Below are 24,618 nucleotides of genomic sequence, written 5' to 3' on the forward strand. Positions count from 1 at the left end.
TGGTTTTTCTTCTATTTTTTCTTTTTACACACAAATTAAACTCTCAAAAAGATTTATTCATAAGCAAAGCAAAATACACTCAGATTTGGGGGAAAAAATTCATCATACGGAAAATCTTCCCACGCCGGAAAAAAAATGATGTATTGAAATTTTAACTGAAAAATTTTTCTCAGCTTATATTAGTTTTTATTTCTTTTGCTCTTCCTCCCACACATAAATTACACTTTCAAGAAAAGTTTATATATATATAAAATAAAACACACTTAGATCGGGATAAAAATCTGTCGCCGGAAAAAATGGTGTTTGTGAAATTCCGACGACCACCATCTTATGCCGCCGGTGACCAAAACAAAAAGAAAGAGAATGAAATAACCAAAAAAAATGAGAATAATAAGAAATAAGAAAAAATGATAAGAAAAAGAAGAAAGAATAAAAAAAAGTACTAAAAATACATGTGGGGGCGCGTGTAGCTCACCACTTGCCAAGAGTTTGGTTGTCAGTGTTAAGGGTGCAAATAATTACATTTAAAATAAGTTTAGGGGGTAATAGGATTCCCGCGAAGAAAAAGTGTTTAGTTGGGAATCCGGGTATAGGTCAGGGGTACTTATGCATTTCCAAAATGTACTACAACATTGATTCAAGACAATTTTAGTCAACCCAACTTTAGATTTTCTATATCAAAATAGTTGACATGAACATAAGATGCAGTCTATACATGGAAATGTTCTAGTCAAGAGAAGTGAACAATTTGATCTCTGTGATGCTTGTCAAAATGATCTAATACATAAGTTAGAAACCATAACTATCCAAATTGAGAACACGAAATTCACACTACTAACAACAACAAAAACAAACTCTCCGTCGTAAATAAATTAGTTTGTTCTACTTGTAAACTAGTGATGAATAANTGCAAATAATTACATTTAAAATAAGTTTAGGGGGGTAATAGGATTCCCGCAAAGAAAAGTGTGTAGTTGGGAATCCGGGTATAGGTCAGGGGGGTATTTATGCATTTTTCCATAATATAAAGGTAGATTATAGTAAAATTGTTGTATGCTGGATTTTTGTAAAGTGTTAATCAATATTTTTATACTTGACATATATATATATATATATATATATATATATATATATATATATATTCGTATATTATATTATATAAATTATATAATATATTATTGTATATTTATATAATTATATAATATATAGTTCATATAGGTAAATTGTATAAGTACGAATGTGTATTCTGACTATATGATAACAAATGTGTACAGTAGCAGCATACAATAATTACACATATTTAAGGTTTACTTTTTCATAATAATTGTAGTGTTATGAAGTATATAAGATATGAAATGCATTGCATAAAAAAGTTTGATGCCAATCTAGGTTCAGAAGATCCGTATGTTTTTTTGTGTAAAATAATATAATTATTCGATGAAGACCTATTGGAATGGGAAGATCTCGATTTAGCTAAAACGATAATTAATTATATATATAAAGTATACTATATCAAACATATACCATTAACATACCATTATTAAAAAGGCTATAACAAATATAATTTTTAGATAATATTTTTCAAAGGATTTTTATTGGTTGTCATTACAATATCTACTTTAATTTCACCTAAAAAAGCATAATGAAGATGATATTTCCTAATTTAATATTTTTTATTTCTGAGTAAAAGATTATTCATATTATTGAAACAAATGCATATATGCCTTTTAGATCTGATGGTGAGATATTTTTCTTAGCTTCATTTGTGTTTTGCAAGAAAGTTATTATTGTATCTAAAAAAGATATAATTAATTGGTAAGTGTTACGAAACTTAGCTCAAAGTAACAATATAGAACAATAAAATAGACAACAATGTAGAGAGGAAGAGATGAGAGAATCTTATTTCTTCTATGTATTCAAGTGTATACAATGTGATGCCCAAACCCTCTATTTATAGGATGATATAGGTAATACAAAGGGACTCCATAAATATGGTATTAACTATTGAGAACATGGGGGAAGATCATGGAGGTGTGGGAGTTACATCCATAATGGTAAGAAGTAGTGGGAGGTTAATGGAGAAGAGTAGTGGGTGTTACTCCCTTAGGAGTTATGGACATCCACCATAATCAAGTATTTCATAACAGTAAGCTTAAATTTAGAGCTTCTATTTTTATGTCAACTCCTTGATTTTCGCATGGAGAGAGGAGTAAGTTCCTTTTTGTATTTGTTGTACTAAACGTAATAATGAAATTTGTTGTAGTTAATGTTAATTGATGTCTTAGGGCTTGTAGTTATGAAAAATTGAGAAAACTACCCTCTATAGCCCCTCAAAATTTTAATAGCCCATGTTTCGTCCTACTTACAAAAAATGGCCCTTCGGCCCAAACGTATTAGATATAGTAGCCGAAAGGAATAAGCATGACACAAGTGAATGTAGCTCAGTGGATAGAGCGCTTGTTTCCTAAGTTGAAGGTCGCAACTTCGACCCCCACCTGGCGCGATAGAGCAACCCTTTTTTGACTTTTTAAATGTACTTCTGGATCTGATAAGTATTAGCTACTAATTGAATGAAATATGTAATGCAGGTCATATACGAAATGTCTATTTTTTGTATATTTTTTGTATAATAACAGTCTATTTTTGTATATTTTTTGCATAATAACAGACTATTTTTGTATATTTTTTGCATAGTGACAGTCTATTTTGTATATTTTTTGTATAGTAATAGTCTATTTGTATAGTGACAGTCTATTTTGTATATTTTTTGTATAGTAACAGTATATTTTGTATAGTGATAATCTATTTTGTATATTTTTTGTATAGTAACAGTCTATTTTGTATAGTGACCGTCTATTTTGTATAGTGAGAGCAAATTGTATATAAATTGTATAGTGGCAGTCTATTTAGTATATTTTTATATAGTGATAGTCTATTTTGTAACATATTTTGTATAATGACAGTCTATTTAGTATATTTTTTGTATAATGACATTCTATTTTTGTATATATTTTGTATAGTGACACTCTATTTTTATATAAAATGTATAGTGTCAGTCTATTGTATATAAATTGTATAGTGACAATCTATTTTGTACAATTCCCTTACACTTCCATGTTTGCCAATTAGGGACCCATTAAATCTCATGAACACAAAACTCCAGACAAACACGGCAGAGTTCTCAACCCATGCTGCCCACAATCCAAAAAGGAATTTAAGTTCTATAAATTAATATAATTACATATAAATTTTAACCACTTCTGTTAATGATAAGATTGGTGGTTAAAATTTGCCAGAGCAAGAATTATCCAACTACTACGGAGTTAGTATATTGAAGCATACTCTCATTTCAGAAGCATCACATTCAAATAAATCCATTAAGGAATTTCGTCGAGCAACTCCGAGGCATGACAATGAAGACTGCTCCAAAGTGTACAAACTAATAATCGCCAAAACAATAGGTAGCTATCAACCTAAGACTAATAAACGAAAAACATTTCTAGAAGCAAATTAAATCTGCCACAAAACTAGAAAGCGGACATCCACAGACGAACTTCATCGAACAATTCAGATGTAATGACAAACTTCAAAAATGCTGCTTTAGAGTATAATCGCTGAGGGGGAACGAATTTAGGGCTTTGAGGAGGTGGTGGTTGTAGTGTTGGGTGAGGAGGAACGGAGGGTGTGATTTGAATTCTGACAGCGGTAATGACGGAGAAAGCGGAGGAGGTTGCCCTAGAGAGGGGGAAGATGGCAGTGGTCTTGGGCTAGCCTTTTAATTAGTTTTGGGCTATAAAATGCATGCTGCAATTTATGGCTAATTGCTGATATTAGTTTCTAGCGGATGGCCATAAATGAAGTTTGCTCGTGAAAATTCCCCAATATAAAAGCTTGCATCGATTAACATGGAATACATCTGCGTCATACGTGTTCAGAAACTAATATGCAAGATAATTGTATGAAAGTGTTTCTTCCCTCAAGGGTATAAGATCTTAATAGCTCAAATCTGGATTAATTTGGTGAAGAAGGGTTTGAGGTCAATTCCATATATATCCTACACGTCAAAGTGCTTTATACAATTATCAAACGAAACAAACAATTACTTCGGTACCTTCTCCATTCCAAAAAGAATAACATTGCTTAGAAGGTTGAATTATCTTTTCATCAATAGAACCTTCCCAAACATGGTACGTGTACCAGTAACATTTTTGTGAACTACCAAAAAACTGGTATCTGGATACACCGACAAATTAATCGGTATTGCCGTTAGGCCAAACACTTGCGTTCTTTCCAAGGCTAAGGAAAACAGTAACTTATGAAAAATATTTTAGGAAAACACTTTTTTAAGAATATAATTCAGTAAATAGACGTACACATTAACAATATAAACTTTTAAACAAGATAATTACGCACTTCAACATTGGCACTAGAGAAAAATGTCCTAAGTTCATGTCACACTTGTCTCCCAATATACAAAAAGTCTTAGATGTTTGGCCCATTAAAAGAAGAATCACGTGAAGGGGCATATTTAAAAACGTAACTAAAGACATAACCAAGTAAATAGAAGTGTTCGCTCCCTAAAAACCTAATACCATCTCCACAAACGAATTGCCTGTGAAATAAAATAACATCCAGTGATATGCCATTTTGAAGCATCTTATTTTTCAAGAACATAGCTTCATTTGGTTAACTGTCTACAAATTAATAGTCTATACAAGGAAGCTCGAAACTGTGCCTCTAGGTAGCCGGCTATGACAAGTGCATTCGTAACTCAGCAAAAATTCATAAATACATAATTCACTATCGGAGCAAAAAATGTGTAATTTCTCCCATGGAACGTTGAAAACTTTCTAACCACGACAAACTACAGATCAGTAGGGAGCAACTCATCCAAGGACAATTTTCCTTGAGCCTACAAAACGTAAAGCAAGCTTCAGAATTTGCTGGAGCCTGAAGCTGAAGTTGTCTGGCATCGAGATTCAAGCAGTTTTCACTTTCCGAGATGGAGGACGGCGGAACAGACTGATAAGATCGTCAAGACCCTGTTGAGCAATACCATAGTCACATTCAGTTCTCTTTTCTTTCCATTAAATTTTTCCAGTCTATCTTTTAGTTTCTTTTATTCGTAAGGGGTTTCATTGTTGTGCAACAGTAATACAAGGAAGAACACAAAATTAGCAAACCAGAAGGAAGTTATAAGGGATTTAATAAACTAAGAGTCATACCCTGGTGGTGATGACAAGAAAACTGAAAAGTGTAATCAAGTATGATCCGAGAACTAACAGCAAAAGCAAGTCGAATGTCACGCTGGCAACCTACAATAAGAAGAAAGTAGGGTGTTAGGTTTCTACAGGTAATGAAGAAAATGATTTGCCACAATAAGCTCAAAGGCAAATCAAGTAACATGACTCTAGATTAATAGAGGTGCAAGATGAAACAGAAAGGCCACGTTAGGCAAGTGAGGCCTCAACAAAATAGACCTATCTGTTAAAATTACAATTGGACCTAAACAATTCAACAATGATCAATGATGAAATATATTGTACATTAACAATTTCATCTTTTACAACCGAACCATTCTTTTCCACACTTCTCTATCAAACTAAATATAATACTACATTTTTGAACATTTACTTTTATAAACCATGCAGTTAAAGCAGATTTAATCTATTGGGATGGAATAAGTATATTTTGAGAACATCTTTTTTAATGTTTTCTATGTTTATTAGACATTGCTATAAAGGTAGCTTACGTGGAAATATTGATCTAATTATCAAGATATTTCCTTCATCTAACTTCCGCAGACACCTCCTTGCCTTTTTAACTATTAGATACAAAAAACATTATAGACATGACTACTAGGAAGGTAGTGGCAAGGAGACAGAAGAGGGAGTGGTCTACGCACCTGATATATATGTAACCTGCCACTAATTGAATCGTAAAAAGTAAACACTCCATCTAATGTCTCGTGCTGTATATTCACCTCAGCAGTATGATCAGCTAATTCCTGCAAGAGATAGAAAGCACATGTCGTCAAAATGAGAGAAAAAGATATGGCTACCAGAAGGAGCTCAAATTGATATATGCCAATGCCAGAGTTATTTTTTCTTAAATGATTATGAAATGAATATGTCAGTGCCGGAGTAGTATCTCTTTGTCAAATAAAAGCCCTCAAACATATTGTAGTAGAACCAAAACCTGCTTGATGACCAATAATCAGAAGCTCAAATGGCAGGTAGCACTTTAACAGGTCATACATGTGTATAAAACCAATAGACCAACTAGTTTGAAACCAAGCAAAACCAGCTCAATTTGGTTGGCCCATCCTCACCTTTTTCAGAACATCCTTATCCCAAAGCTTGTTTGGACCAACAGAAAAGCCCTCAAAAAAAGAATTCCTTTTCTGGATAAATAGAAAAGCTTTTAAAAATAATATACCAGAACCAAAATCTGCTTAATGACCAATAGTCAAAATCTTACATCCAGGGGGACTATAATAGGTCAAACATGTGCATAACACCAATGGACCAACTAGTTCGCGACCAAGCAAAACCAAGTTTGTTAGCCCATCCTCGCCTTTCTTAGATCATCCTTGTCCTATTGGGCTGATTTGTACCAACAGAAAGTCACCGTAACCAAGTGCTTCAAGCCTAGTTGTGACCTAAACTTCATCTCCGACCATGTTACAAAGGAGAGACATTCAGAAGATAAAGGAGGAGCTCACATGGTTCCACATATATCATTACCAGCAAGAGAACTGATTCTCTGAAAAATCAGAGTCCAGTTTCCTTTTCCCGTAAGATTAAACACTAATAAAATATCCAACACATCCAGTTTTCTCAAACAGCCATTGCTTCCAAATGATAACCAATTTAAACTGATAAACGTTCTAGAAGAGAATTAAATGCATAAGATCTATCTACAAAAGACATTTATATGATACAGTTTAACTTGGCTGAAAGACTAGGAAATGCTATTATAATATTGCTTTAAAAAATTTGAGCTGCTAGAAATTATAACACCAGTCAGTCATGTGAAAGATGTCACCATCTATCTTTGAATTATTTTTGGTATGAGGGAAATGTTATGAATCAACCCCAGCCCAATAAGGATATCAACACACAAATAGCTATTGGGCTGAGAAGAGCCATTGGGCCGAGAACAAGCAATAAGGTCAAGCTAATCTGGGATCCAGGTTGAGTAGCGAGTCCAAAAACTATTCTATTAAAAGAGTTGTGGCCGGTGATTTTGAGATTATGCATATGGTTGAGAACTCTGGTCCCCTCTCGTCTCCGTTCTTGTGGCTTCTTCCTCTGGACTATCTCTTTATGTTCTCCCTCGGCTCTCTCTATCCTTCTTCTCTGAATCTCCTTTTCAGTTCTAGTTTCTGTTATTGTAATGATTGACTCTTTGAGTTTATGAACCAAAGAGTTGGAACCAAGAGACATGGTATTAAATTGGAGACTGAACCTTCTTGTTTTATTGTTTGCCTTGCATGATGAAATTAAGGTGCAATACTTGGATAAGGATACTTCAGCAAAATACGTACCCAAGGTTATAACAGAAGCAAGTGGTGAAGTTTTACTCAAGCTAAGGCATATTGAGAACGTAGAGGAACTACTTTTGCCGGGATGTACTGGCAAGTCTTCCTTATTTGCATATTCTAACTCTACGAGTAGAGTGTGGGATCTTGGACAACCATGGTGTGTGAATTCCTACTTATCCAATGGGTTCTCTGTTGTCTATAACTATATTGCATTCACGGGTCCTTTAATTGCAGGGGAAGAATATAGTCCAATCTTAGATGAGTATTTTGATGTAAAACATGACATTTTGGTGGCAGATTTCAAACACATATCAAAGTGGGAACACAGTTTTAGTAATGTTCTTGACGATGTTCTAGTCAAGTATGAAGCTCTCGAGGGTAACATGGTTGTGGATACATTAAATGAAGTGGAGTTGGCTGTTCTATATAGTCATTTCTGCTCTGTTCTTAGTACGGTTATGAAAAACATAGCGAGAGGTGAAAAGGCCCAGTTGACAATGAAGCCACAAGATAGCGTTGGGAAGAAAAGAAAACCAACCTTGAGCTATAGAGTAGCAATCTCGCCTACTGCCTTGTCAACAGAAATAAACTTCGGCTTGATCTCATAGAAGACTATCTCAGATGTCAAGCTGACCAGCACAAACCTCAATGAGGAGGGCCATGACGAGGAGAATGGAAATGAGCTTTTTGAGTTTAGGAGAGATGACGAGCAAGTTATTGTTGGGGTAGATAGAGTTGAGATGACAAGGAAGAAAAGTAGAATTAGACATTCCCATGTTACTGATTCATCTATTTTTGTTGAGTTGTCCATTCAAATTGTAGTAAACAAGATGAGCTTTCCTCTACTGTCAAAGGAAATCAATGTATCCAAGGTTGTGGAATGCACCAGGAGAGTTGCTTTTAGTAGCCAGGAGCTGCTGTATAACTGAGTTGGTTGGACTCTTTTATAACAGAATTACCAACTTTCAGTTGGCATCATTTGGGTACCACAATAATTGGACAATTTTAAACATCCCAACAAGCCATGGGGAGCAAATTTAGTGTGTGATTGTGGCTGGTTTTGTTCACTTGTTACAAATGTGGAGTTTGATATTAAATAGAAGGCTTCATTGGCAATCTCCAAGGCTACATCTGGTAGTACTAGTGAGCAGATCAAATACCTTAGTAGTGGTGGAGGCTTTACATATGAACTCTCACGAACATGGGTGGGGACAAGTAACTTTGTTGAGACTTTTGGCGATGTGGTTATTGCATTTTCCTATGTAAACTGTTCCACAGTGTTACTTCAAGCTCCATCAGTGAACGTCACCACTATGATATCATTGTCTTCGAACATTGAGGACAAGGTTCTTTTTTAGGGAGGGAGTATTGTTATGAATCAACCCCAGCCCAATAAGGATATCAACACACAAATAGCTATTGGGCTGAGAAGAGCTATTGGGCCGAGAATAAGCAATAAGGTCAGACTAATTTGGGATCCGGGTTGAGTAGTGAGCCCAAGAACTATTCTATTAAAAGAGTAGTGGCCGGTGATTTTGAGATTATGCATATTGTTGAGAACTCTGTTCCCCTCTCGTTTCCGTTCTTGTGGCTTCTTCCTCTGGACTATCTCTTTCTGTTCTCCCTCGGCTCTCTCTATCTTTCTTCTCTGAATCTCCTTCTTAGTTCTAGTTTCTGTTGTTGTAATGATTGACTCTTTGAGTTTATGAATTAGACGTATCATTTCCCTCGTTTACTTTGTGTTGTGATTCAAGTTCATTACAGGAACTGTATAAAAAGAACGTCCCATTGCCAGTTGATCAGAGTCTGTTCAAACAATTTGGGATATCATCCAGTAAAGCATTCTAAATTCATTCTGTAGTATTGGAAAACTATGAAGAAAGAATATATTCACTATACAACATGACAGAGGCATAAGAGCAATGCATGTTCAACTCTAATCCTGACACCCAGAAACACGAATTATTGATGCATTTTCAGAAATGAGAAGCAAGAGCTTTTTTTTTTGTAGCTCTTTTTTCTTCCGGGGGGCCGGGGGGGGAATGCTAGTCTCATTTAAACTACAAATAAAGGAAAGGAAAACAGAAAAGACGAGACACATCATCCGATAAAGTAGAATGACCAGCATGAGCATTGGTGACAGCGATACATGATAAACAAAGATGTATGTGCATGTGGGTGTGTCTATATGTTAACAGGATTTAAAAGATCTCATGCAAAGAACGGTAGTACCTTTTGCAGTGCCATGATGAGTGGGTCATTCTTAGGAAGAAAAGGTGCCACTCGAGCAGTCCTGGACAAAAGGTCCAGCCAAGACCGTACATAGGAAGGATTAACAGCCAAACTACTATTGTCGGAAAATATATTTGTGTTTTTCCCTTCCTGGCCGTATATATGTCTCTGTATACATAGATACTTGTTAGACAGAAAACAACCATATATTTAACAGGATGTAACAAGGATATTCCTCAACCATGAGATTACTCACTTCATGAGATAATAAGCAATGGTTCATACTTTAGTTGATACAACAGAAAGTCTACCACAAAATAATAAGGCATGCAAGGCTGCAAGATGATGTACGTCCACATGCTTTGAGAGTCTAGAAAGATTTACTCTTTTTGGGAAAAATCCTAGAAGATTCTCCTAGAATCCAGAACAAGTTGATCAACTAACACAGTATGTAGCATACTGAATTCATCAGTTCAATGTGAGTGAAAACATGCTAAACAGAGATCCTACCACCAAAACTGATCTTCTTGCATACAGCTTCTCCAGAACATGAAAAATAGACGAAAGATTGCCACAGCACATGAAACTTTGTACTCCATATTAATTTGGCTAAAAATAGAACAAAGATAATCCTGAATTAAAATAAGTACTACAAGAAAACCTGATGCATAAGATGCATACCTCTTCTCCTAAACAACTACAAGCAATCCAGGACATCATAGCTCCAAATGTGATAAGAAAGAGAACAAATCAAAATTTTGGGACTCCTAACTTCACTCTTATAGTTTTATGATTGTACTATTCTGGAACTGTTAGGTCTATCCTCATCCTAAAGATACTCTTCAACAGAATCACGTAAAATTCTCATATTGTTCATCTGACTTATTTAAGGAAAAGATGCAAATTAAGCTAAACAGTATTTTGGACAGATGTAATTAGGTCTTGTTGTAATTATGGCTTCCAGCACATATTTTGTGTTGATGAATATACTGTTACCTTTCTTTTAAAAAAAAAAAAAGATGCAACATCAATAAAATAGTAGATATATTACTTATAAGCTAGCAGATTGCTTCCGGCAATCGACCAAAGCTTAAACGTTATTGTGGAAAACGTGAAGAGACCTTCAATGAGAGCAATTTTGTCAATTAAATGGAGTCATGGAATGATGAGGTAAGCATGGCTCTCTAAATTATCTTGTTTATGTTGAATAAATTATGAGGTTAATGCTGATTATGTAAACAATATATGTGCAAAACATTAAATGCAACGTATATCTTAACAAAGAGAGAAAGATGTAGATGTGACACGCATTAAAGGTCCCGTGAAAGGCCAAATAAGCTTCCGCTTTTCCTTTTTCAAGTTCAAACAGTTAGGTCCCAGTTGTCTATTTCTCAAAAAGTAAGATAATGTCACTTGAAGGTTGCTTGTTTGATGATTTATGAAACCACACTTCTATTATTATTTCATCTTGTTTGGAACAGGTTTGGCGGCAAAGATGTAGATCCTTACTGCTAGACTTTCAGCAACAAGCTTGACACTTCGAATAATTGAGGCTTCACTCACAGAATGTCTGGGAACAGGAAACAAGGATTTCAGCAAATTGCCATCAAAAGAAGTTTGAAAATAGGACATAGAGGCATCAGTAGCAAAGCCACTACCTGTTATCAGACAGACCTCCAGTGCTTTCTAGCAATTCAGGTGCAGTTGAAAGCTCAGAAATTGTTGCTGCAGTAACTCTCAGCCTTGAAAACTGTTCATGCTCCCAGGCTACCTACAGCATTTTAGTAAATTTAGCACAGTAAAACTATTACACATGGCATCCTAAGAAAATAAAACAAGTAAAAATGGCATGAGTAACTGAACTTCAACTACGGAACAAAGCTCAATAACTTGTTGTTCAGTCAGTGTTAATACTGTTCAATTATTCATTTATTAATGTGAACCTGTAGTATAGTACAAATGAGATGGGAAATCTCAACCCTACCCCCAACATAAGATTAGATAGGAGGTTCCTCCTTCCCAAGAAAGAATGCTGCATAGAATAAACTGTTCCTGGGGTTCCCTTTTCCTTTATGTTGCAGTTTATTTTGCCTATGCCGAAATCTGAGTTTCACAATGACAAATTATTAGCAGCCAAGGCGAAGATGATTGAAGGAGAAAAAGAATATCCAGCACCCACATACTTTTGGCGTTGCCACTAAATTACCAGTTTACTATAAATTGCACTAGTAACACCCAATCGACCAGCAAACACCATAGACAATATTGTTAAAATCTGTGACCGTGACCAGACAGATTCTGCCACTGACAAAATCTCATTTTTGAGTATCATGGCTCTTGTTACAAATGTCACCAGAAATGCAACCAAGCACAAACCCAACCTCAACCAGCATATCACTATGTAAAACACACTAATGAGTCGCACCATGGCAAAAAAATTGTCAAATTGATCAAGTAGGAAAATACTAAGCAAATTTGGTCCAATAGAAATGGCAAACTGTAAGTTTTCACAAAAATAGCCTTACATAATTTAGGTATGTGTCTGATTCAGGGGAAGGGGGAATAATTGCTCGAATTAAGCAGTAGTCAATTTTCTCACACAAAAAGGCATTTACAAAGTTTTTCTTTCACCATGAAAATGAAAATTCCATCACCACATCAGAAAACATTCAATGCCCCAAATACCCTTTTTGCAAAAGAAGTTTCTGAGGCTCTAAAGCTGGTCAAGGGTCTGCATATAGATGACATCATAGAACAGGCCTGACCAACAGAAAAGAAAGATGTGTGCTTACTCGAGGACTGGAGATGTTTATTTTCTTGTGCTTAAGACCAACTTGAAGCCCCGATTCTTCTGCTACACTAGAGAAACCCTACAAATAAAGATTTTTAGACTAGAAAGGATTGCAGTAGAAGTAACAAAAAATTGAAATGCTCCAAGGCTCTTTCAGTTGATAGATCATTCAATACCTGAAATATTTGTTGAATGTACGCGTTTTCGGGAGGTTTTGAAACATGAAGATGTAACTCATTGCCCAAGGACCCAAGACTATTCAAGCAAATGGCATAGTCTATACTCTCACGTAGACGTTGGTCAAAACTTCGAAGCCACTGAAGAAAGAAAACTACAGATTGGAAAGACAGAGCAAGATAACTCCAACTTATGCATAGAAAATGTTTGGGAAAGAGTAGTGCACCTTCTGAGTTCCGTTGTAGTTATAAGGCCCACCAGACGTCAATCCGAAAAGTAAATTATATCTACCTCTTGTTTTAGGATTTGAATACAGAACCGAGAACAACCTAGCTATCTCAAGAAGTGCCACGACACCACTTCCATTGCTATCACTTCCAACTGACAATGCCTGTAGATTTTAACATAGAATAAGTGATAAATGTCATAGTGTATACTGGCAGTTCACAAGTTAACGAAAGTTCTCATTTACCGGTGCAGCCCCAAAGGTGTCGTATGAAGCAACTATGGCAATAGTAGGGAGTTGGCTCGAGTCCCCGTCAAGTTTCAGTCCAGGTAACCATCCCTGAATTCACCCATAAATAATAATAAACATCTTAACATACAAATACCAGTTATCAAATTAACTTTATTGATTAACCTAACTTATTAACCAGCACATATTTTAGATTGTTATAGTAACTTATTTGAGCAACTCTCCTATAATTCAAGAATATATCTATGGTAACTAGGAAAAACATTAAAAAATTACTATAGAATAAATTTTGGTTAACCACAACAAGAAAATGAATTCATGGGATATTTCAAATGATTTTTCAATCAACTAATAAAAAAGAACAATTTAATGATAATATTTATACCTACCGACTACACAGGGATTTACAATATTTATAGCAACTTCGGCATGCAAAATGAAGAACCACAAACATTTCCAACTACTAATGCGGTTAGCTTTAGCAATCATAGAAAGAACAACATCTTCTCTACATGACAAAATGAAACAAGCAGAACATGTCCACCTTCTTGCCTAAGTTGACATCAACATGAACCATGTTTATATATCAGTATCCATATACAGTGTAGTTACTATAGGCATAATTTGGACTTCAAAATGTGTATTCGTAGTGCTTGGGTAGCAACATATAGCAGGTAGGACATCCAGTGCGGATCAAAAGCCCATTATTGAGGGATAGCTTCATACTTCCTTTCTGGAGCAATGAGCCCGATATAGCAAGTATGCCATCACAAATTGTTTCCATAGTTCTTGGAGAGCAAGAGATAATAGATAGAACGTTCACCCAGATCAGAATCGTTATAATTAAGGCATAGCTCATTTCTTCTCTTCTTCTGGAGTGATAAGCCAGTGATAGCGAGTATGTCATCACTAACAATATCCCCAAGGTCAAGTGAACCAGGGGCTATGAATTAAAATTTGCTACCCGCAACCCCTCTGGAAAAAAAATCCCTCCTCAACCACCTCCTATCCGGTGTAAAAAATAAACAAGAGTTTTTCTTAACTCCGTTTTTACCCCATAGAGATATTGAATAGAAGGGGGTTTTTTGTTTCCCACCATAATTTTGAAAATGAACGTTTAAATGCCCTTTCAATAGCTAATAACGTTAAAGCAAAGCAGTAGTTCCTAAACATATAAGAGAAAGTGACCACAATTGATAGCAAAAAGGGGCGATAAATTTTAGCTATCAATAATGTCATTTTTTAGGGCAATAAGAAAGGTTAATGTCAATAGAAAAAACATCAACTTAAACATTCATAGTAAGTCAAACTTATCCAATTTAGAACGAGAAGGTGAACTAGAACCTGAATATTTGCAACGGTGGGAGATGCAATTCTCTTAGGATCTGAGGCAGCAACAACAAGCTTGTACCTGTAGACATGTGATCGGCCGAATCAGTGACACGAGGAAATGAAACCAGTTTGACAATTCAAATTGAAACGCAATGACAGAAACAATGTCAAATATCAGATATTCATTCAGTTCCATTTACAAGTAATATAAATCAAACTAAACTAAATAAATATCTGTGCACGATCAACTAGTTGTTCAACATTCTGATGTAGTTATATTCTTTCTTTTGTTTTCTTCTTTTTATATCTTTTGGTGGACAAGCACGTATACCATAAAGGCATTAGAGATAGTAATCCAACTTTTCAGCTCAAATAAAATCTTATTTTGGCAGCAATAAAATATGTCGAATTAGCTGAAGAATAAAGATGAACAGAAGCATTTAATTTTATGATGGCGACTGCAGATAGTTAAGAAATTTTACAAGCATACTAACAATAGTAAAAGTTATTCAGACTACAAATCTTTAGGACATCAGTCCAATATTTCATATTTTAGTAACGTGTTGTCAGGCGAAAGAGGCAACTTCTATCTCAAAAATAATAGTGAGACATAAACTTACCCGCCTGTAGTAGCAGTTGCAGGTTGACCACTAGCATCATTTCTCTTGACTTCAGCTAGTACAGCATTGACATTATCATCCTCAAAAGCAAAATATACAGGGTACTGCAAGAAAATTTGAATATAGTTAAACAATCACCACATTTATGTCATATGCAATAACAAATGTTGAATTCTTTCAACATGAAGAAGATGCAACTAAACCACAAGTGCTATCCAAACGAGAAGTCTGGAGAAGATGTACAATAAAAACATTATCCCCAGAACAAAAACATTGTCCAATGTTTGAGGGAGAACTTACCACAAAATGCAGTGAATTTAATTATATAAAATCACATATAAATGGAGACACAGGTCACATGTATTAAACTACCTCCATCGCAATTCAACTGTTACGCCCTGTAACATTTCGTCAATTTTTAATGCATCTTAAGGTTTATGTAGGCATATAGCTCCATCTAATTATCTCAGGTTGTTTGGAATGGACTTTAGAGTTATTTCTTAAAGTGTGGTGTTCTTAATTTAATACAATGGTAACAAAAAAAAATTGATTTCCCCCAAAGAAAAAAAAAAGAAAACCGCTAATGAAAAAAAAATTATATAAAGACTGATTAAATTAGTTAGTCCAGAAAAAGTAGACGCTGCACAAAGAAAAAATATAATCAAGGAACCAGGAGCAAAAATTAGAGCACAAAAAAAAAAGATAATCAAGGATGTGTTTGCCTCACAGGGATGTTAGCATGATTAAAGACTGATTAAAATTAATTTTAATTTAGAGATTGATTAAATCAGTAAGCAGAGTAAACCAAACCAAACCAAACAGGCGCCTAGACAAAGGCCAAAGACAGCTCTAGGACGTGATGAAGGTGCATTATAAATCTCATGCATTTACGTCACTGAACACATAACCAGGAGCAAGAATTAGAGCACAAAGAAAAAAGATTATCAAGGATGTGTTTGCCTCACAGGAATGTTAGCATGTATAAGCAACCGCTCCAGCTCAGACACTTTATTCCTCAGAAGGTCTGGGTCAAAATCACCATCATCACCAGCTGCAGCATCTACTTTTTCTGGACTAAATTTAGGAGGCAGTAAAAGCAGTAAGCCCCCTAACAGCTTCCCTTGTCCAATATATTCTGCAATAAAACGGAAAACAGGAAGAGCAAGCCCATTAGACAAGTGAGTGAACTAGAATGCATCCATTATGTTGTACAATGAATTTTTAAATTGAATTTTTGGATTAATTTTTCTTTCTGCAACTGTCAAAATTTAATATGCCCTTTAGCAGAATTGGCAACCCAACAAAGGAACTATCAGATCAAGTCAACAACAATCAAGCAGTTGAAAAATGTATATACCAAAAGTATTTTAGCAGACTTATCACATTAAAAACAAACGCCGAGACAGAGAAAAGAAAGAAAATCTCAAAGTGCAATAGAAGGCAATCAATTTACATTAGCAAAAGTCAAGCATTCATGTTTTTTGACACTAGAAGTCAATGTCCCAAACAATGAAAGGAGGGCCCCACTACTGAAAATGTTTGTTTACCATGCAATTCAGCTTTTGAGAATAAACCAGAATCTTAGAATGTTCCAGCCGGTACATAAATCACTGTAGCAGTCCCAAATCAGCTTTGTCCTTTCTTCGAACGATATATTTTTTCTGCATTTGTTGGAGTTAAGAAGTTGAAGCTGGGCCACAATAATGTTACTGATGCTGAGGCACATCCCACATAAGAAGAAGCCCATTTGGTTGTATTTATTTGTATCAGCCCACTTATTTAGTGAGGCCCATTTTTTCACTCTTTTGTAATTAGCGGATAAGCCCACTTGTATATAGCAAATATTTTGGACTCTTCTGAAAGGACGTAGAAAACATTTTCTTCTTTCGGACTGTAGAATGAAAATATCTGCTCCTTTTCTCTCTCGTTACTCTTTCATAGCTTAACATAGATTTCGTTCAATCCATGGAAATCAGTGTTTTCACATGGTATCAGAGCGGAGATTCCGTTCCTACTCCTCACCAGCTTCCTTGCGATGTTATCCTCGCCTATTTTCATCAGAGTTTTCTTGTTCGGTGAGAAATTTGGGGTTTTCTGGCTTCACTGAGTCTTCTTCTGCAATCGCTGCTTTGAGAGGTTCGTCATACCTGAGATTCATCAGATTAACGTGGAAGTCAGTCGATTTCTCCGATTTTTTTTCATTTTCCAATTATTAGGGTTTGGTTCCTTTCAAGTTCAAGGCCGTTACCGTCTTTCGGTCGCAAAGACGAAGGGTATTCTCTTATCTAGCTCATTTTTGCTGTTTGAATCTATTAGCTGCTAATTGTGGTGAAGATATATGACTACTCACTGCATGTGCTGTGGTTGAATTCTATGAATTTTCTGACTGAGTAGTTGAATTTCAAAATGGTTAATGTTGTTGATGATTCTGTACCTGCTAGTTCCTCTGCTAATTTCATCCCTGACCCTTCGAGTCCCTTGTTTCTGCTGTGTTCTGATGTTTCGGGAGTTTCCTTGGTTAGTACTCCTTTTTCTGGGACTGGATTTGGGGGATGGAGACGAAATATGATTGTCTCTCTATCTGCTAGGAATAAGATAGGCTTCATTGATGGAACAGTTCTAAAACCTCCTGAAAATTCCCCTCAATTTAGGCAATGGGATAGGTGTAACAATATGGTCATATCTTGGCTGACCAACTCCCTTACACCAGACATAGCTTAAAATGTTCAGTACTCTAACACTGCCCAAAGTATTTGGACTCAGCTTAATAAAAGGTATGGTACTGTCAATGGTACCAAGGTTTTTGAGATAAAGCAAGAGTTAGCATCCACTAGTCAAGGGTCTTTAGATATAGCATCTTATTTCAACAAGCTAAAGAAATTGTGGGATGAATTGGGTTTCATGCGTGCAACTCGTGGTAGTTCTTGCACATGTGCTGCCAAATCCGAGCTCCAAAGAGAAGATGATGAGAACAAGTTGCATCAGTTTCTCATGGGGCTAATGACACTTATATTGGGGTTAGGAGTAATCTGCTCATGATGCAACCTCCTCCATCTCTAAACACTACCTACAACATCTTGCTTCAGGATGAGAGACAAAGACAAGTGTCCTCACCATCCCAATTCCGTATTGATTCTGCCTCTTTCAATGCCCATCTCACTAACAATTTCTCAGGGACACCTACCCCTCCTAAACAGTTCAATCAAAGAGTCAATTTTGATCTCAACAAGTCAAATATAGTGTGTAGGTATTGCAAATAGCCTGGACATTTGGTTGACAAATGTTATAAGCTCCATGGATTCCCACCAGGTTTCAAATTTACTAAGGGTAAAAGGCATGCTGCAAATGTTGAGGTGCAGGGTTATCCAAATTCTGCTGGTTTTCAGAATATTGTTGAGAGTTCTCACTCTCCAGCTGAAGGGTCTTCTGAGTCAGATTCCTTGATTTCTGGGTTAACCAAGGATCAATATTCACAGATTATGATGTTGCTTCAACAGACACAAATTTCAGAGTCACAACCTCAGTCCAGCCTCATGGCATCTACCAACTTTGCTGGTACTTTCTCTCCACCCAGTTGTCTGAAAAATGTATCTTATGGTGCTTGCACGTTAACTAAAATAGATGAATGCATTTGGATTATAGATTCTGGGGCCACTGACCACATGACCTCCAATAAAGACCTTCTCTTTGACATTAAACCTTTAATCATACCATACTTAGTCACCTTGCCAAATGGTTATAAGGTCAAGGTAACATGTACTGGTTCCATTCAATTCTTTTGCTTTACATTGCATCATGTCCTCTATATTCCTAGTTTTCATTACAACCTTATCTCTGTATCCAAACTTGTTTGCCAGTTAGATTTTATTGTCCTATTTACTAAGTTTTCCTATTTGATACAGGCCCCTTCACTAAAGAGGCCACTGGAAATTGGTAAATTGGATGATGGTCTTTATAGGCTTGTGCAGTCTTCTCCTTCTCTTCAACCTCATGCAACAGCATGTCAGTCTAGTTCTATAAGTGCCCCTTTACTTGCTGAAAATATTCCTTGTAAATACCATTCTCCATTAGCTACTGATTCTGTTTCTTGTTCTCATTGTACATACCATTCTAAATTGAATAAAATGGAGATGTTCTGGCATAATAGGCTGGGGCATATACCTTTTGTTAGGATGAAAGAAATTTCTCATATACCTTGTAAATTCTCCACCAAACAGCCTTTCATTTGTACTGTTTGTCCATTAGCAAGGCAACCTAGGCTACCTTTTCCTCATAGTTCTATTAAAACTACACATGCTTTTCAACTTATACATGTGGGTACCTGGGTCCTTATGGAAGTCCTACTCATAATGGGTGTAAATATTTTCTAACAATAGTTGATGACTTCACTAGAGCTACTTGGACTCACCTTATGGGGTCCAAGAACAATGCTTTTCCTCTTATCAAAGCTTTCATTGCCATGATCGAAACACAATTCAAATCTGTTGTACAAACCATTAGAAGTGATAATGCATTTGAGCTTGGGTCTAGTAATTGTGGCAGCAATTTCTTTGCTGAAAATGGAATAATTCACCAAACTCTTGCTCTCACTCACCACAACAAAATGGTGTGGTTGAAAGAAAGCATAGATATCTTTTAGAAACATCAAGAGCCCTACTCTTTCATTCTCACTTACCTATTAGATTCTGGGGTGATTGTGTGCTTACTGCTACCTATCTTATAAACAGATTCCCTTCTGAACTTCTTAACAACAAGATACCTTTTGAACTACTTTTTGGACAACCTCCTTCTTATGACCATATTAAAATATTTGGTTGTCTTTGTTTTGCCACAGTCCCTAAATGCCATAGGGATAAGTTTCAACCTAGAGCTGACCCTTGTGTTTTTCTGGGATATCCATTGGCTAAAAAAGGCTAAAAATTATACAATTTGAAAAATAAGCTAACCCTAATATCCAGGGATGTAGTCTTCCATGAAAATGTCTTTCCCTTTGCTTCTTCTGTGTCGATTCCCAATGCTCCTTCTCCTCCTCTCAACCCCTCTACTAATTGGAGTTTCCCTACTGACAATTCCTTGCATGATACTCCTCCAACTTCTGTACCTTCACCTTCTACTTCCCCTTCACCATCTCCTTCTTCTTCACTTCAGCAGTCTCCTTCTTCACCAATCTCCTTCTTCTCCACGCCACCAATCTCCTTCTTTACCCACACCACCTGCTCCCAGGAGGTCCAGCAGGACTCATGTTCCTCCTGCTCATCTACGACAATATGTTTGTAACCTTCCTCCATCTCTGTCTGGCCCCAGTTCTTCTTCTGCTTGTCTTCATAGTTTAGTTAACACTGCTGAGGTTGAGCCTGCCTCATATCAGCAGGCTGCCTCTATTCCTGCATGGCAGGAAGCCATGAGGAAGGAGTTCGAGGCTTTAGAAGCCAATCATACTTGGTCCATAGTCCAGCTACCACCTGGTAAGAAATCCATTGGTTGCAAATGGGATAAGATCAAGTATAAGGCTGATGGGACTGTGGAAAGATATAAGACTAGGTTGGTGGTTAGGGGTGACACCCAAGTTGAGGGTGTGGACTTCACTGAAACCTTCTGCCCTGTTGTCAAGTTTTCAACTGTTAAGTGCCTTGTTGATGTAGCTGTAAAACAAAATTGGCCTCTTTTTCAACTTGATGTCAACAATATTTTTTTGCATGGTGATTTGGATGAAGAGGTCTATATGAGGTTGCCCCCTGGGTTGTCAGCCACCCCTTTATCTGGGTCTGCTTCATCTTCTTCTCCATTGGTTTGCCTTCTTCAAAAGTCCTTATATGGTTTAAGACAAGCTTCTAGGCAATGGTATGCCAAGCTGTCTGAAGCCTTATGTTCTAGGGGATACTCTTCTTCTTTAAATGATTACTCTCTCTTCTCCAAAAAGTCTGGTTCTTCCATTGTCTTGTTGGTTGTATATGTTGATGATATTATTCTCACTGGTAATGATTTGGAAGAAATTAATGCTTTAAAGAGTTTTCTGGATAATGCGTTTAAGATCAAAGGCTTCTTCCAAAGTCAGTCGTCTTTGCCCAAGTGTGAACTGCAGACGACTCTCCAGTGGTTCCATTCCTTCTTACTGTACTGGTGGTTCTCAATTACTTTCTTTGGATTGAAGTTGCTTACCACTCTGATGGGCTACTCCTTCATCAGAGAAAATTTATTAAAGACCTTCTCAAAGAGTACCATTGTGAGGATGTTACTCCTGTTACTTGTCCTCTAGACCTGACTGTCAAGCTCAAGGCAGATATGGGAGATCCTCTTCCTTCTCCTGAAACATATAGGAGTCTGGTGGGTAAGCTCAACTTTCTCACCCACACCAGACCAGACCTGGCTTTTGCTGTACAACATCTTAGTCAATATCTTCAGAAGCCTACTTCCTCTCACATGCATGCAGCTTTGCATATACTCAGATATCTTCAAGGTTCTTCTGAAGTTGGGGTATTCATCAGCAGCTCCCTTGATCTCTCTCTTTCTGCTTATTGTGATAGTGACTAGGATGTTTGCCCAGACACCAGGAGATTAGTTACTGGGTTCCGTATTCTCTTAGGAGGTTCTCTTATTGGTTGGAAGGCTAAGAAGCAACCTGTTATGTCTCTTTCTTCTGCTGAGGCCTGAGGCTGAATATAGAGCCATTAGTAAGGTTGTAGGTGAGCTCACTTGGCTGGTTAGACTGCTTTCTGACTTTGGTGTTCTTGTTCCTGCTGTTGTACCTGTTTTCTGTGATAATCAAGCAGTCATTCACATTGCCAAGAATCCTGTCTTTCATGAGAGGACTAAGCACATTGAGCTAGACTGCCATTTCATTAGGACAAAGCTTTATGAGGGTTTGACTGGCCTTTCATTGCACCATGTTCCTACTGCTTCTCAACTTGCTGATATCTTTACTAAGCCTTTGACTGGCCTTGTTCGTCATTCCCTACTGCTCAAGTTGTGGGCTCAGTCACCCTCCACCTTGAAGGGGGGTGTTGGAGTTAAGAAGCTAAAGCTGGGCCACAATAATGTTACTGATGCTGAGGCACATCCCACATAAGAAGAAGCCCATTTGGTTGTATTTATTTGTATCAACCCACTTATTTAGTGAGGCCCATTTGTTCACCCTTTCATAATTAGCGGATAAGCCCACTTGTATCTAGCAAATATTTTGGACTCTTCTGGAAGGACGTAGAAAAAATTTTCTTCTTTCAGACTGTAGAATAAAAATATCTCCTTCTCCTTTTCTCTCTCGTTACTCTTTTATAGCTTAACATAGATTTCGTTCAATCCATGGAAATGAGTGTTTTCACAGCATTGTCAACCTACTGATAATTTTCACTGTCATTCTTAAAATAAAAATTCTCTAAGTCCAAGTTGTTTAAGTGTCTACAAGCAAATAGTTGTATAAAATAAACCAAACACATTCCTCAAAATAGTCAATGTATCTAGCTTTTGCCTTGTTTTTTCTTTATTTGTTAAGGGAAAAGATCCAAATTTGCCCTTATACTATTCGAATATGCTCAGTTTTGCCCTCCGCTATACTATTGGTCCATTCATACCCTTTTTACTTTTTTTTGGTAAGTTAATGGATTTCATAGAAGGGATCAAGAAGATGCAAAATTCAGAATTTACAGAGCAAAAGCATAGAAAAAAGACAGTGTTAGCTCTATTACAAAAGGTCTAGTCTAAAGTTAAGGAGATACAAAGTCCAAAAAATCTTCAGGGAAAAGATTACTCCAACTGCAAGGACTTCTTAAACATCTAGCCTTAAGAATGTAGTTTGGAGTAGTAATGCCTTCAAAGCATCTAGTGTTTCGTTCTGTCCAGACACACTAGGAAATACAACCAGGGATCATCCTCCAAACTGTCCTGATTAATTTCCCAACCCTCCATGAACTCCAGCTAACCAGGGCATCTTTAACACTCTCAGGCATAACCCAGTTAAGACCAAAAGCTGAGATGAACATGTTCCATACATATGCAACTGCTGTACAATGTAAAAAAAGATGTCCGTCAGTCTCTAAGGCATGTTGACACATGTAGTAACTGTTGACTGCGGGGATGCTTCTTCTGCTAAGATTGTCTTGAGTTAGCGAGGCTTCATAGAGGGCTATCCGCTATCCAACTAAAGTTTAACGGAGAGCAAAGTCGTTCAATTTCGGAGGTGATAAAGAAGATATGATTTATGATCCCTGTAGTATTTTTTGGCTTGTTTGGACGAAAGGAACCACAGCAGTTCTGACAGAATCTCAACTCCAAACCACTCCTCAAAATCTAGATGTGTACTTAATCTATTTGCTAGAGCACCCTAACCCTGTAAATAGCACTGATTGTTTTCCGGACTAATCTTAGCATAGTTTCTTTTGATGAATTGGAGCTAACACAAATTCTCTTTTCTACCTTTTCCACCTTCTTAATGCCATTTAATGAAACTTATTACTTCATCAAATAAATGCATCAATTGCTATTAAAAAAATCATAACAATAACTAACGGGCTTCTTAGCTGAACTTTTTTTTTTTTGATGAAGACGGGCTTCTTAGCTGAACTATGGCTAGTAAACGCAACTTCCGAACACTAAATTCATCTTCAACTTATTGCTTCATCAAATAGATGCATCAATTGCTATAAAAAAGTCATGACAATAATAAGCGAGCTTCTTAGCTGAGCTAAGGTAAGTAAAGGCAATTTCAAAACACTAAATTCATCGTCAAAGCTACTTGTACTGAAAATGCAGATTTCAAGCAGTATATAAAAGCGCGAACCTTTAACGATATCGAGGTTCAACTCACGAACGGGAAGCATGAGTACAGTGCGAGAAAGATCGGCAGAAGCGAAGAGCGAAGAACCGGCGTGGTGATTGAGAGTAGCGAGGCGAGATCCGAATGGGACGCCAGATAGATCGTACTGAACGAGCCGGTAAACGTCGACGACTGTGATGGCATCGCACAGGTCGACGCACGCAACGAGGACCAACACCAATGCGACTACTGGATAGTAGACGGGATCCAATACGGCCGCCGGCCTTCTCTGAGAATTCGCCATTGAAGAATGGCTGCAGAACTCTGTGTGTGTGTGGGTGATAGGGTTTTGATGGATTGATCTGAAAATATATTAAAGAAGGCAGCGTAGTGTAATGGAGTCTGTCTGGACACTAGGAAAGGTGAAGTTGATGAAGATAATAGTAAAAGAAAAGGAATCTATAGCCCTTAGCGAAACGTTCCTTATTTTACCCTTTAAAAACATACTATTACATATTGGATAAAATAATATTTAGGATTTCAATATTAATTATATTTTGCATATCAAATACCTCCTTATTTAAACTAGGTATGAATCCTAAGTTTTAGGATTCAAAATCAGATACTAAAAATTTATCTTAATAAGTCCGTTAAAGAAAAGAAAAACCACCAACATATTTTTAGCACGTTTGTTTT

General features: G+C 36.6%; 1 protein-coding gene across 1 annotated transcript; it reads right to left on the reverse strand.

Annotated features, from left to right (window-relative positions):
* Positions 1-4,427: 4,427 nt before the first annotated feature.
* Positions 4,428-24,376, reverse strand: LOC109216400 (nicalin-1-like). The gene is made up of 14 exons (XM_019380546.1): positions 23,947-24,376; positions 16,139-16,308; positions 15,174-15,277; positions 14,566-14,632; positions 13,219-13,311; positions 12,973-13,137; positions 12,746-12,886; positions 12,571-12,648; positions 11,437-11,549; positions 11,288-11,348; positions 9,779-9,946; positions 5,906-6,007; positions 5,226-5,315; positions 4,428-5,042 (listed from the first exon to the last, which is right to left on the reverse strand). Exons 1-14 carry the CDS (start codon positions 24,224-24,226, stop codon positions 4,980-4,982), a joined length of 1,695 nt encoding a protein of 564 aa, XP_019236091.1. The 5' UTR covers positions 24,227-24,376; the 3' UTR covers positions 4,428-4,979.
* Positions 24,377-24,618: the final 242 nt, after the last annotated feature.

The sequence above is a fragment of the Nicotiana attenuata genome, unplaced genomic scaffold, assembly GCF_001879085.1.
Source record: "Nicotiana attenuata strain UT unplaced genomic scaffold, NIATTr2, whole genome shotgun sequence".
Taxonomy (NCBI): Eukaryota; Viridiplantae; Streptophyta; class Magnoliopsida; order Solanales; family Solanaceae; genus Nicotiana; species Nicotiana attenuata.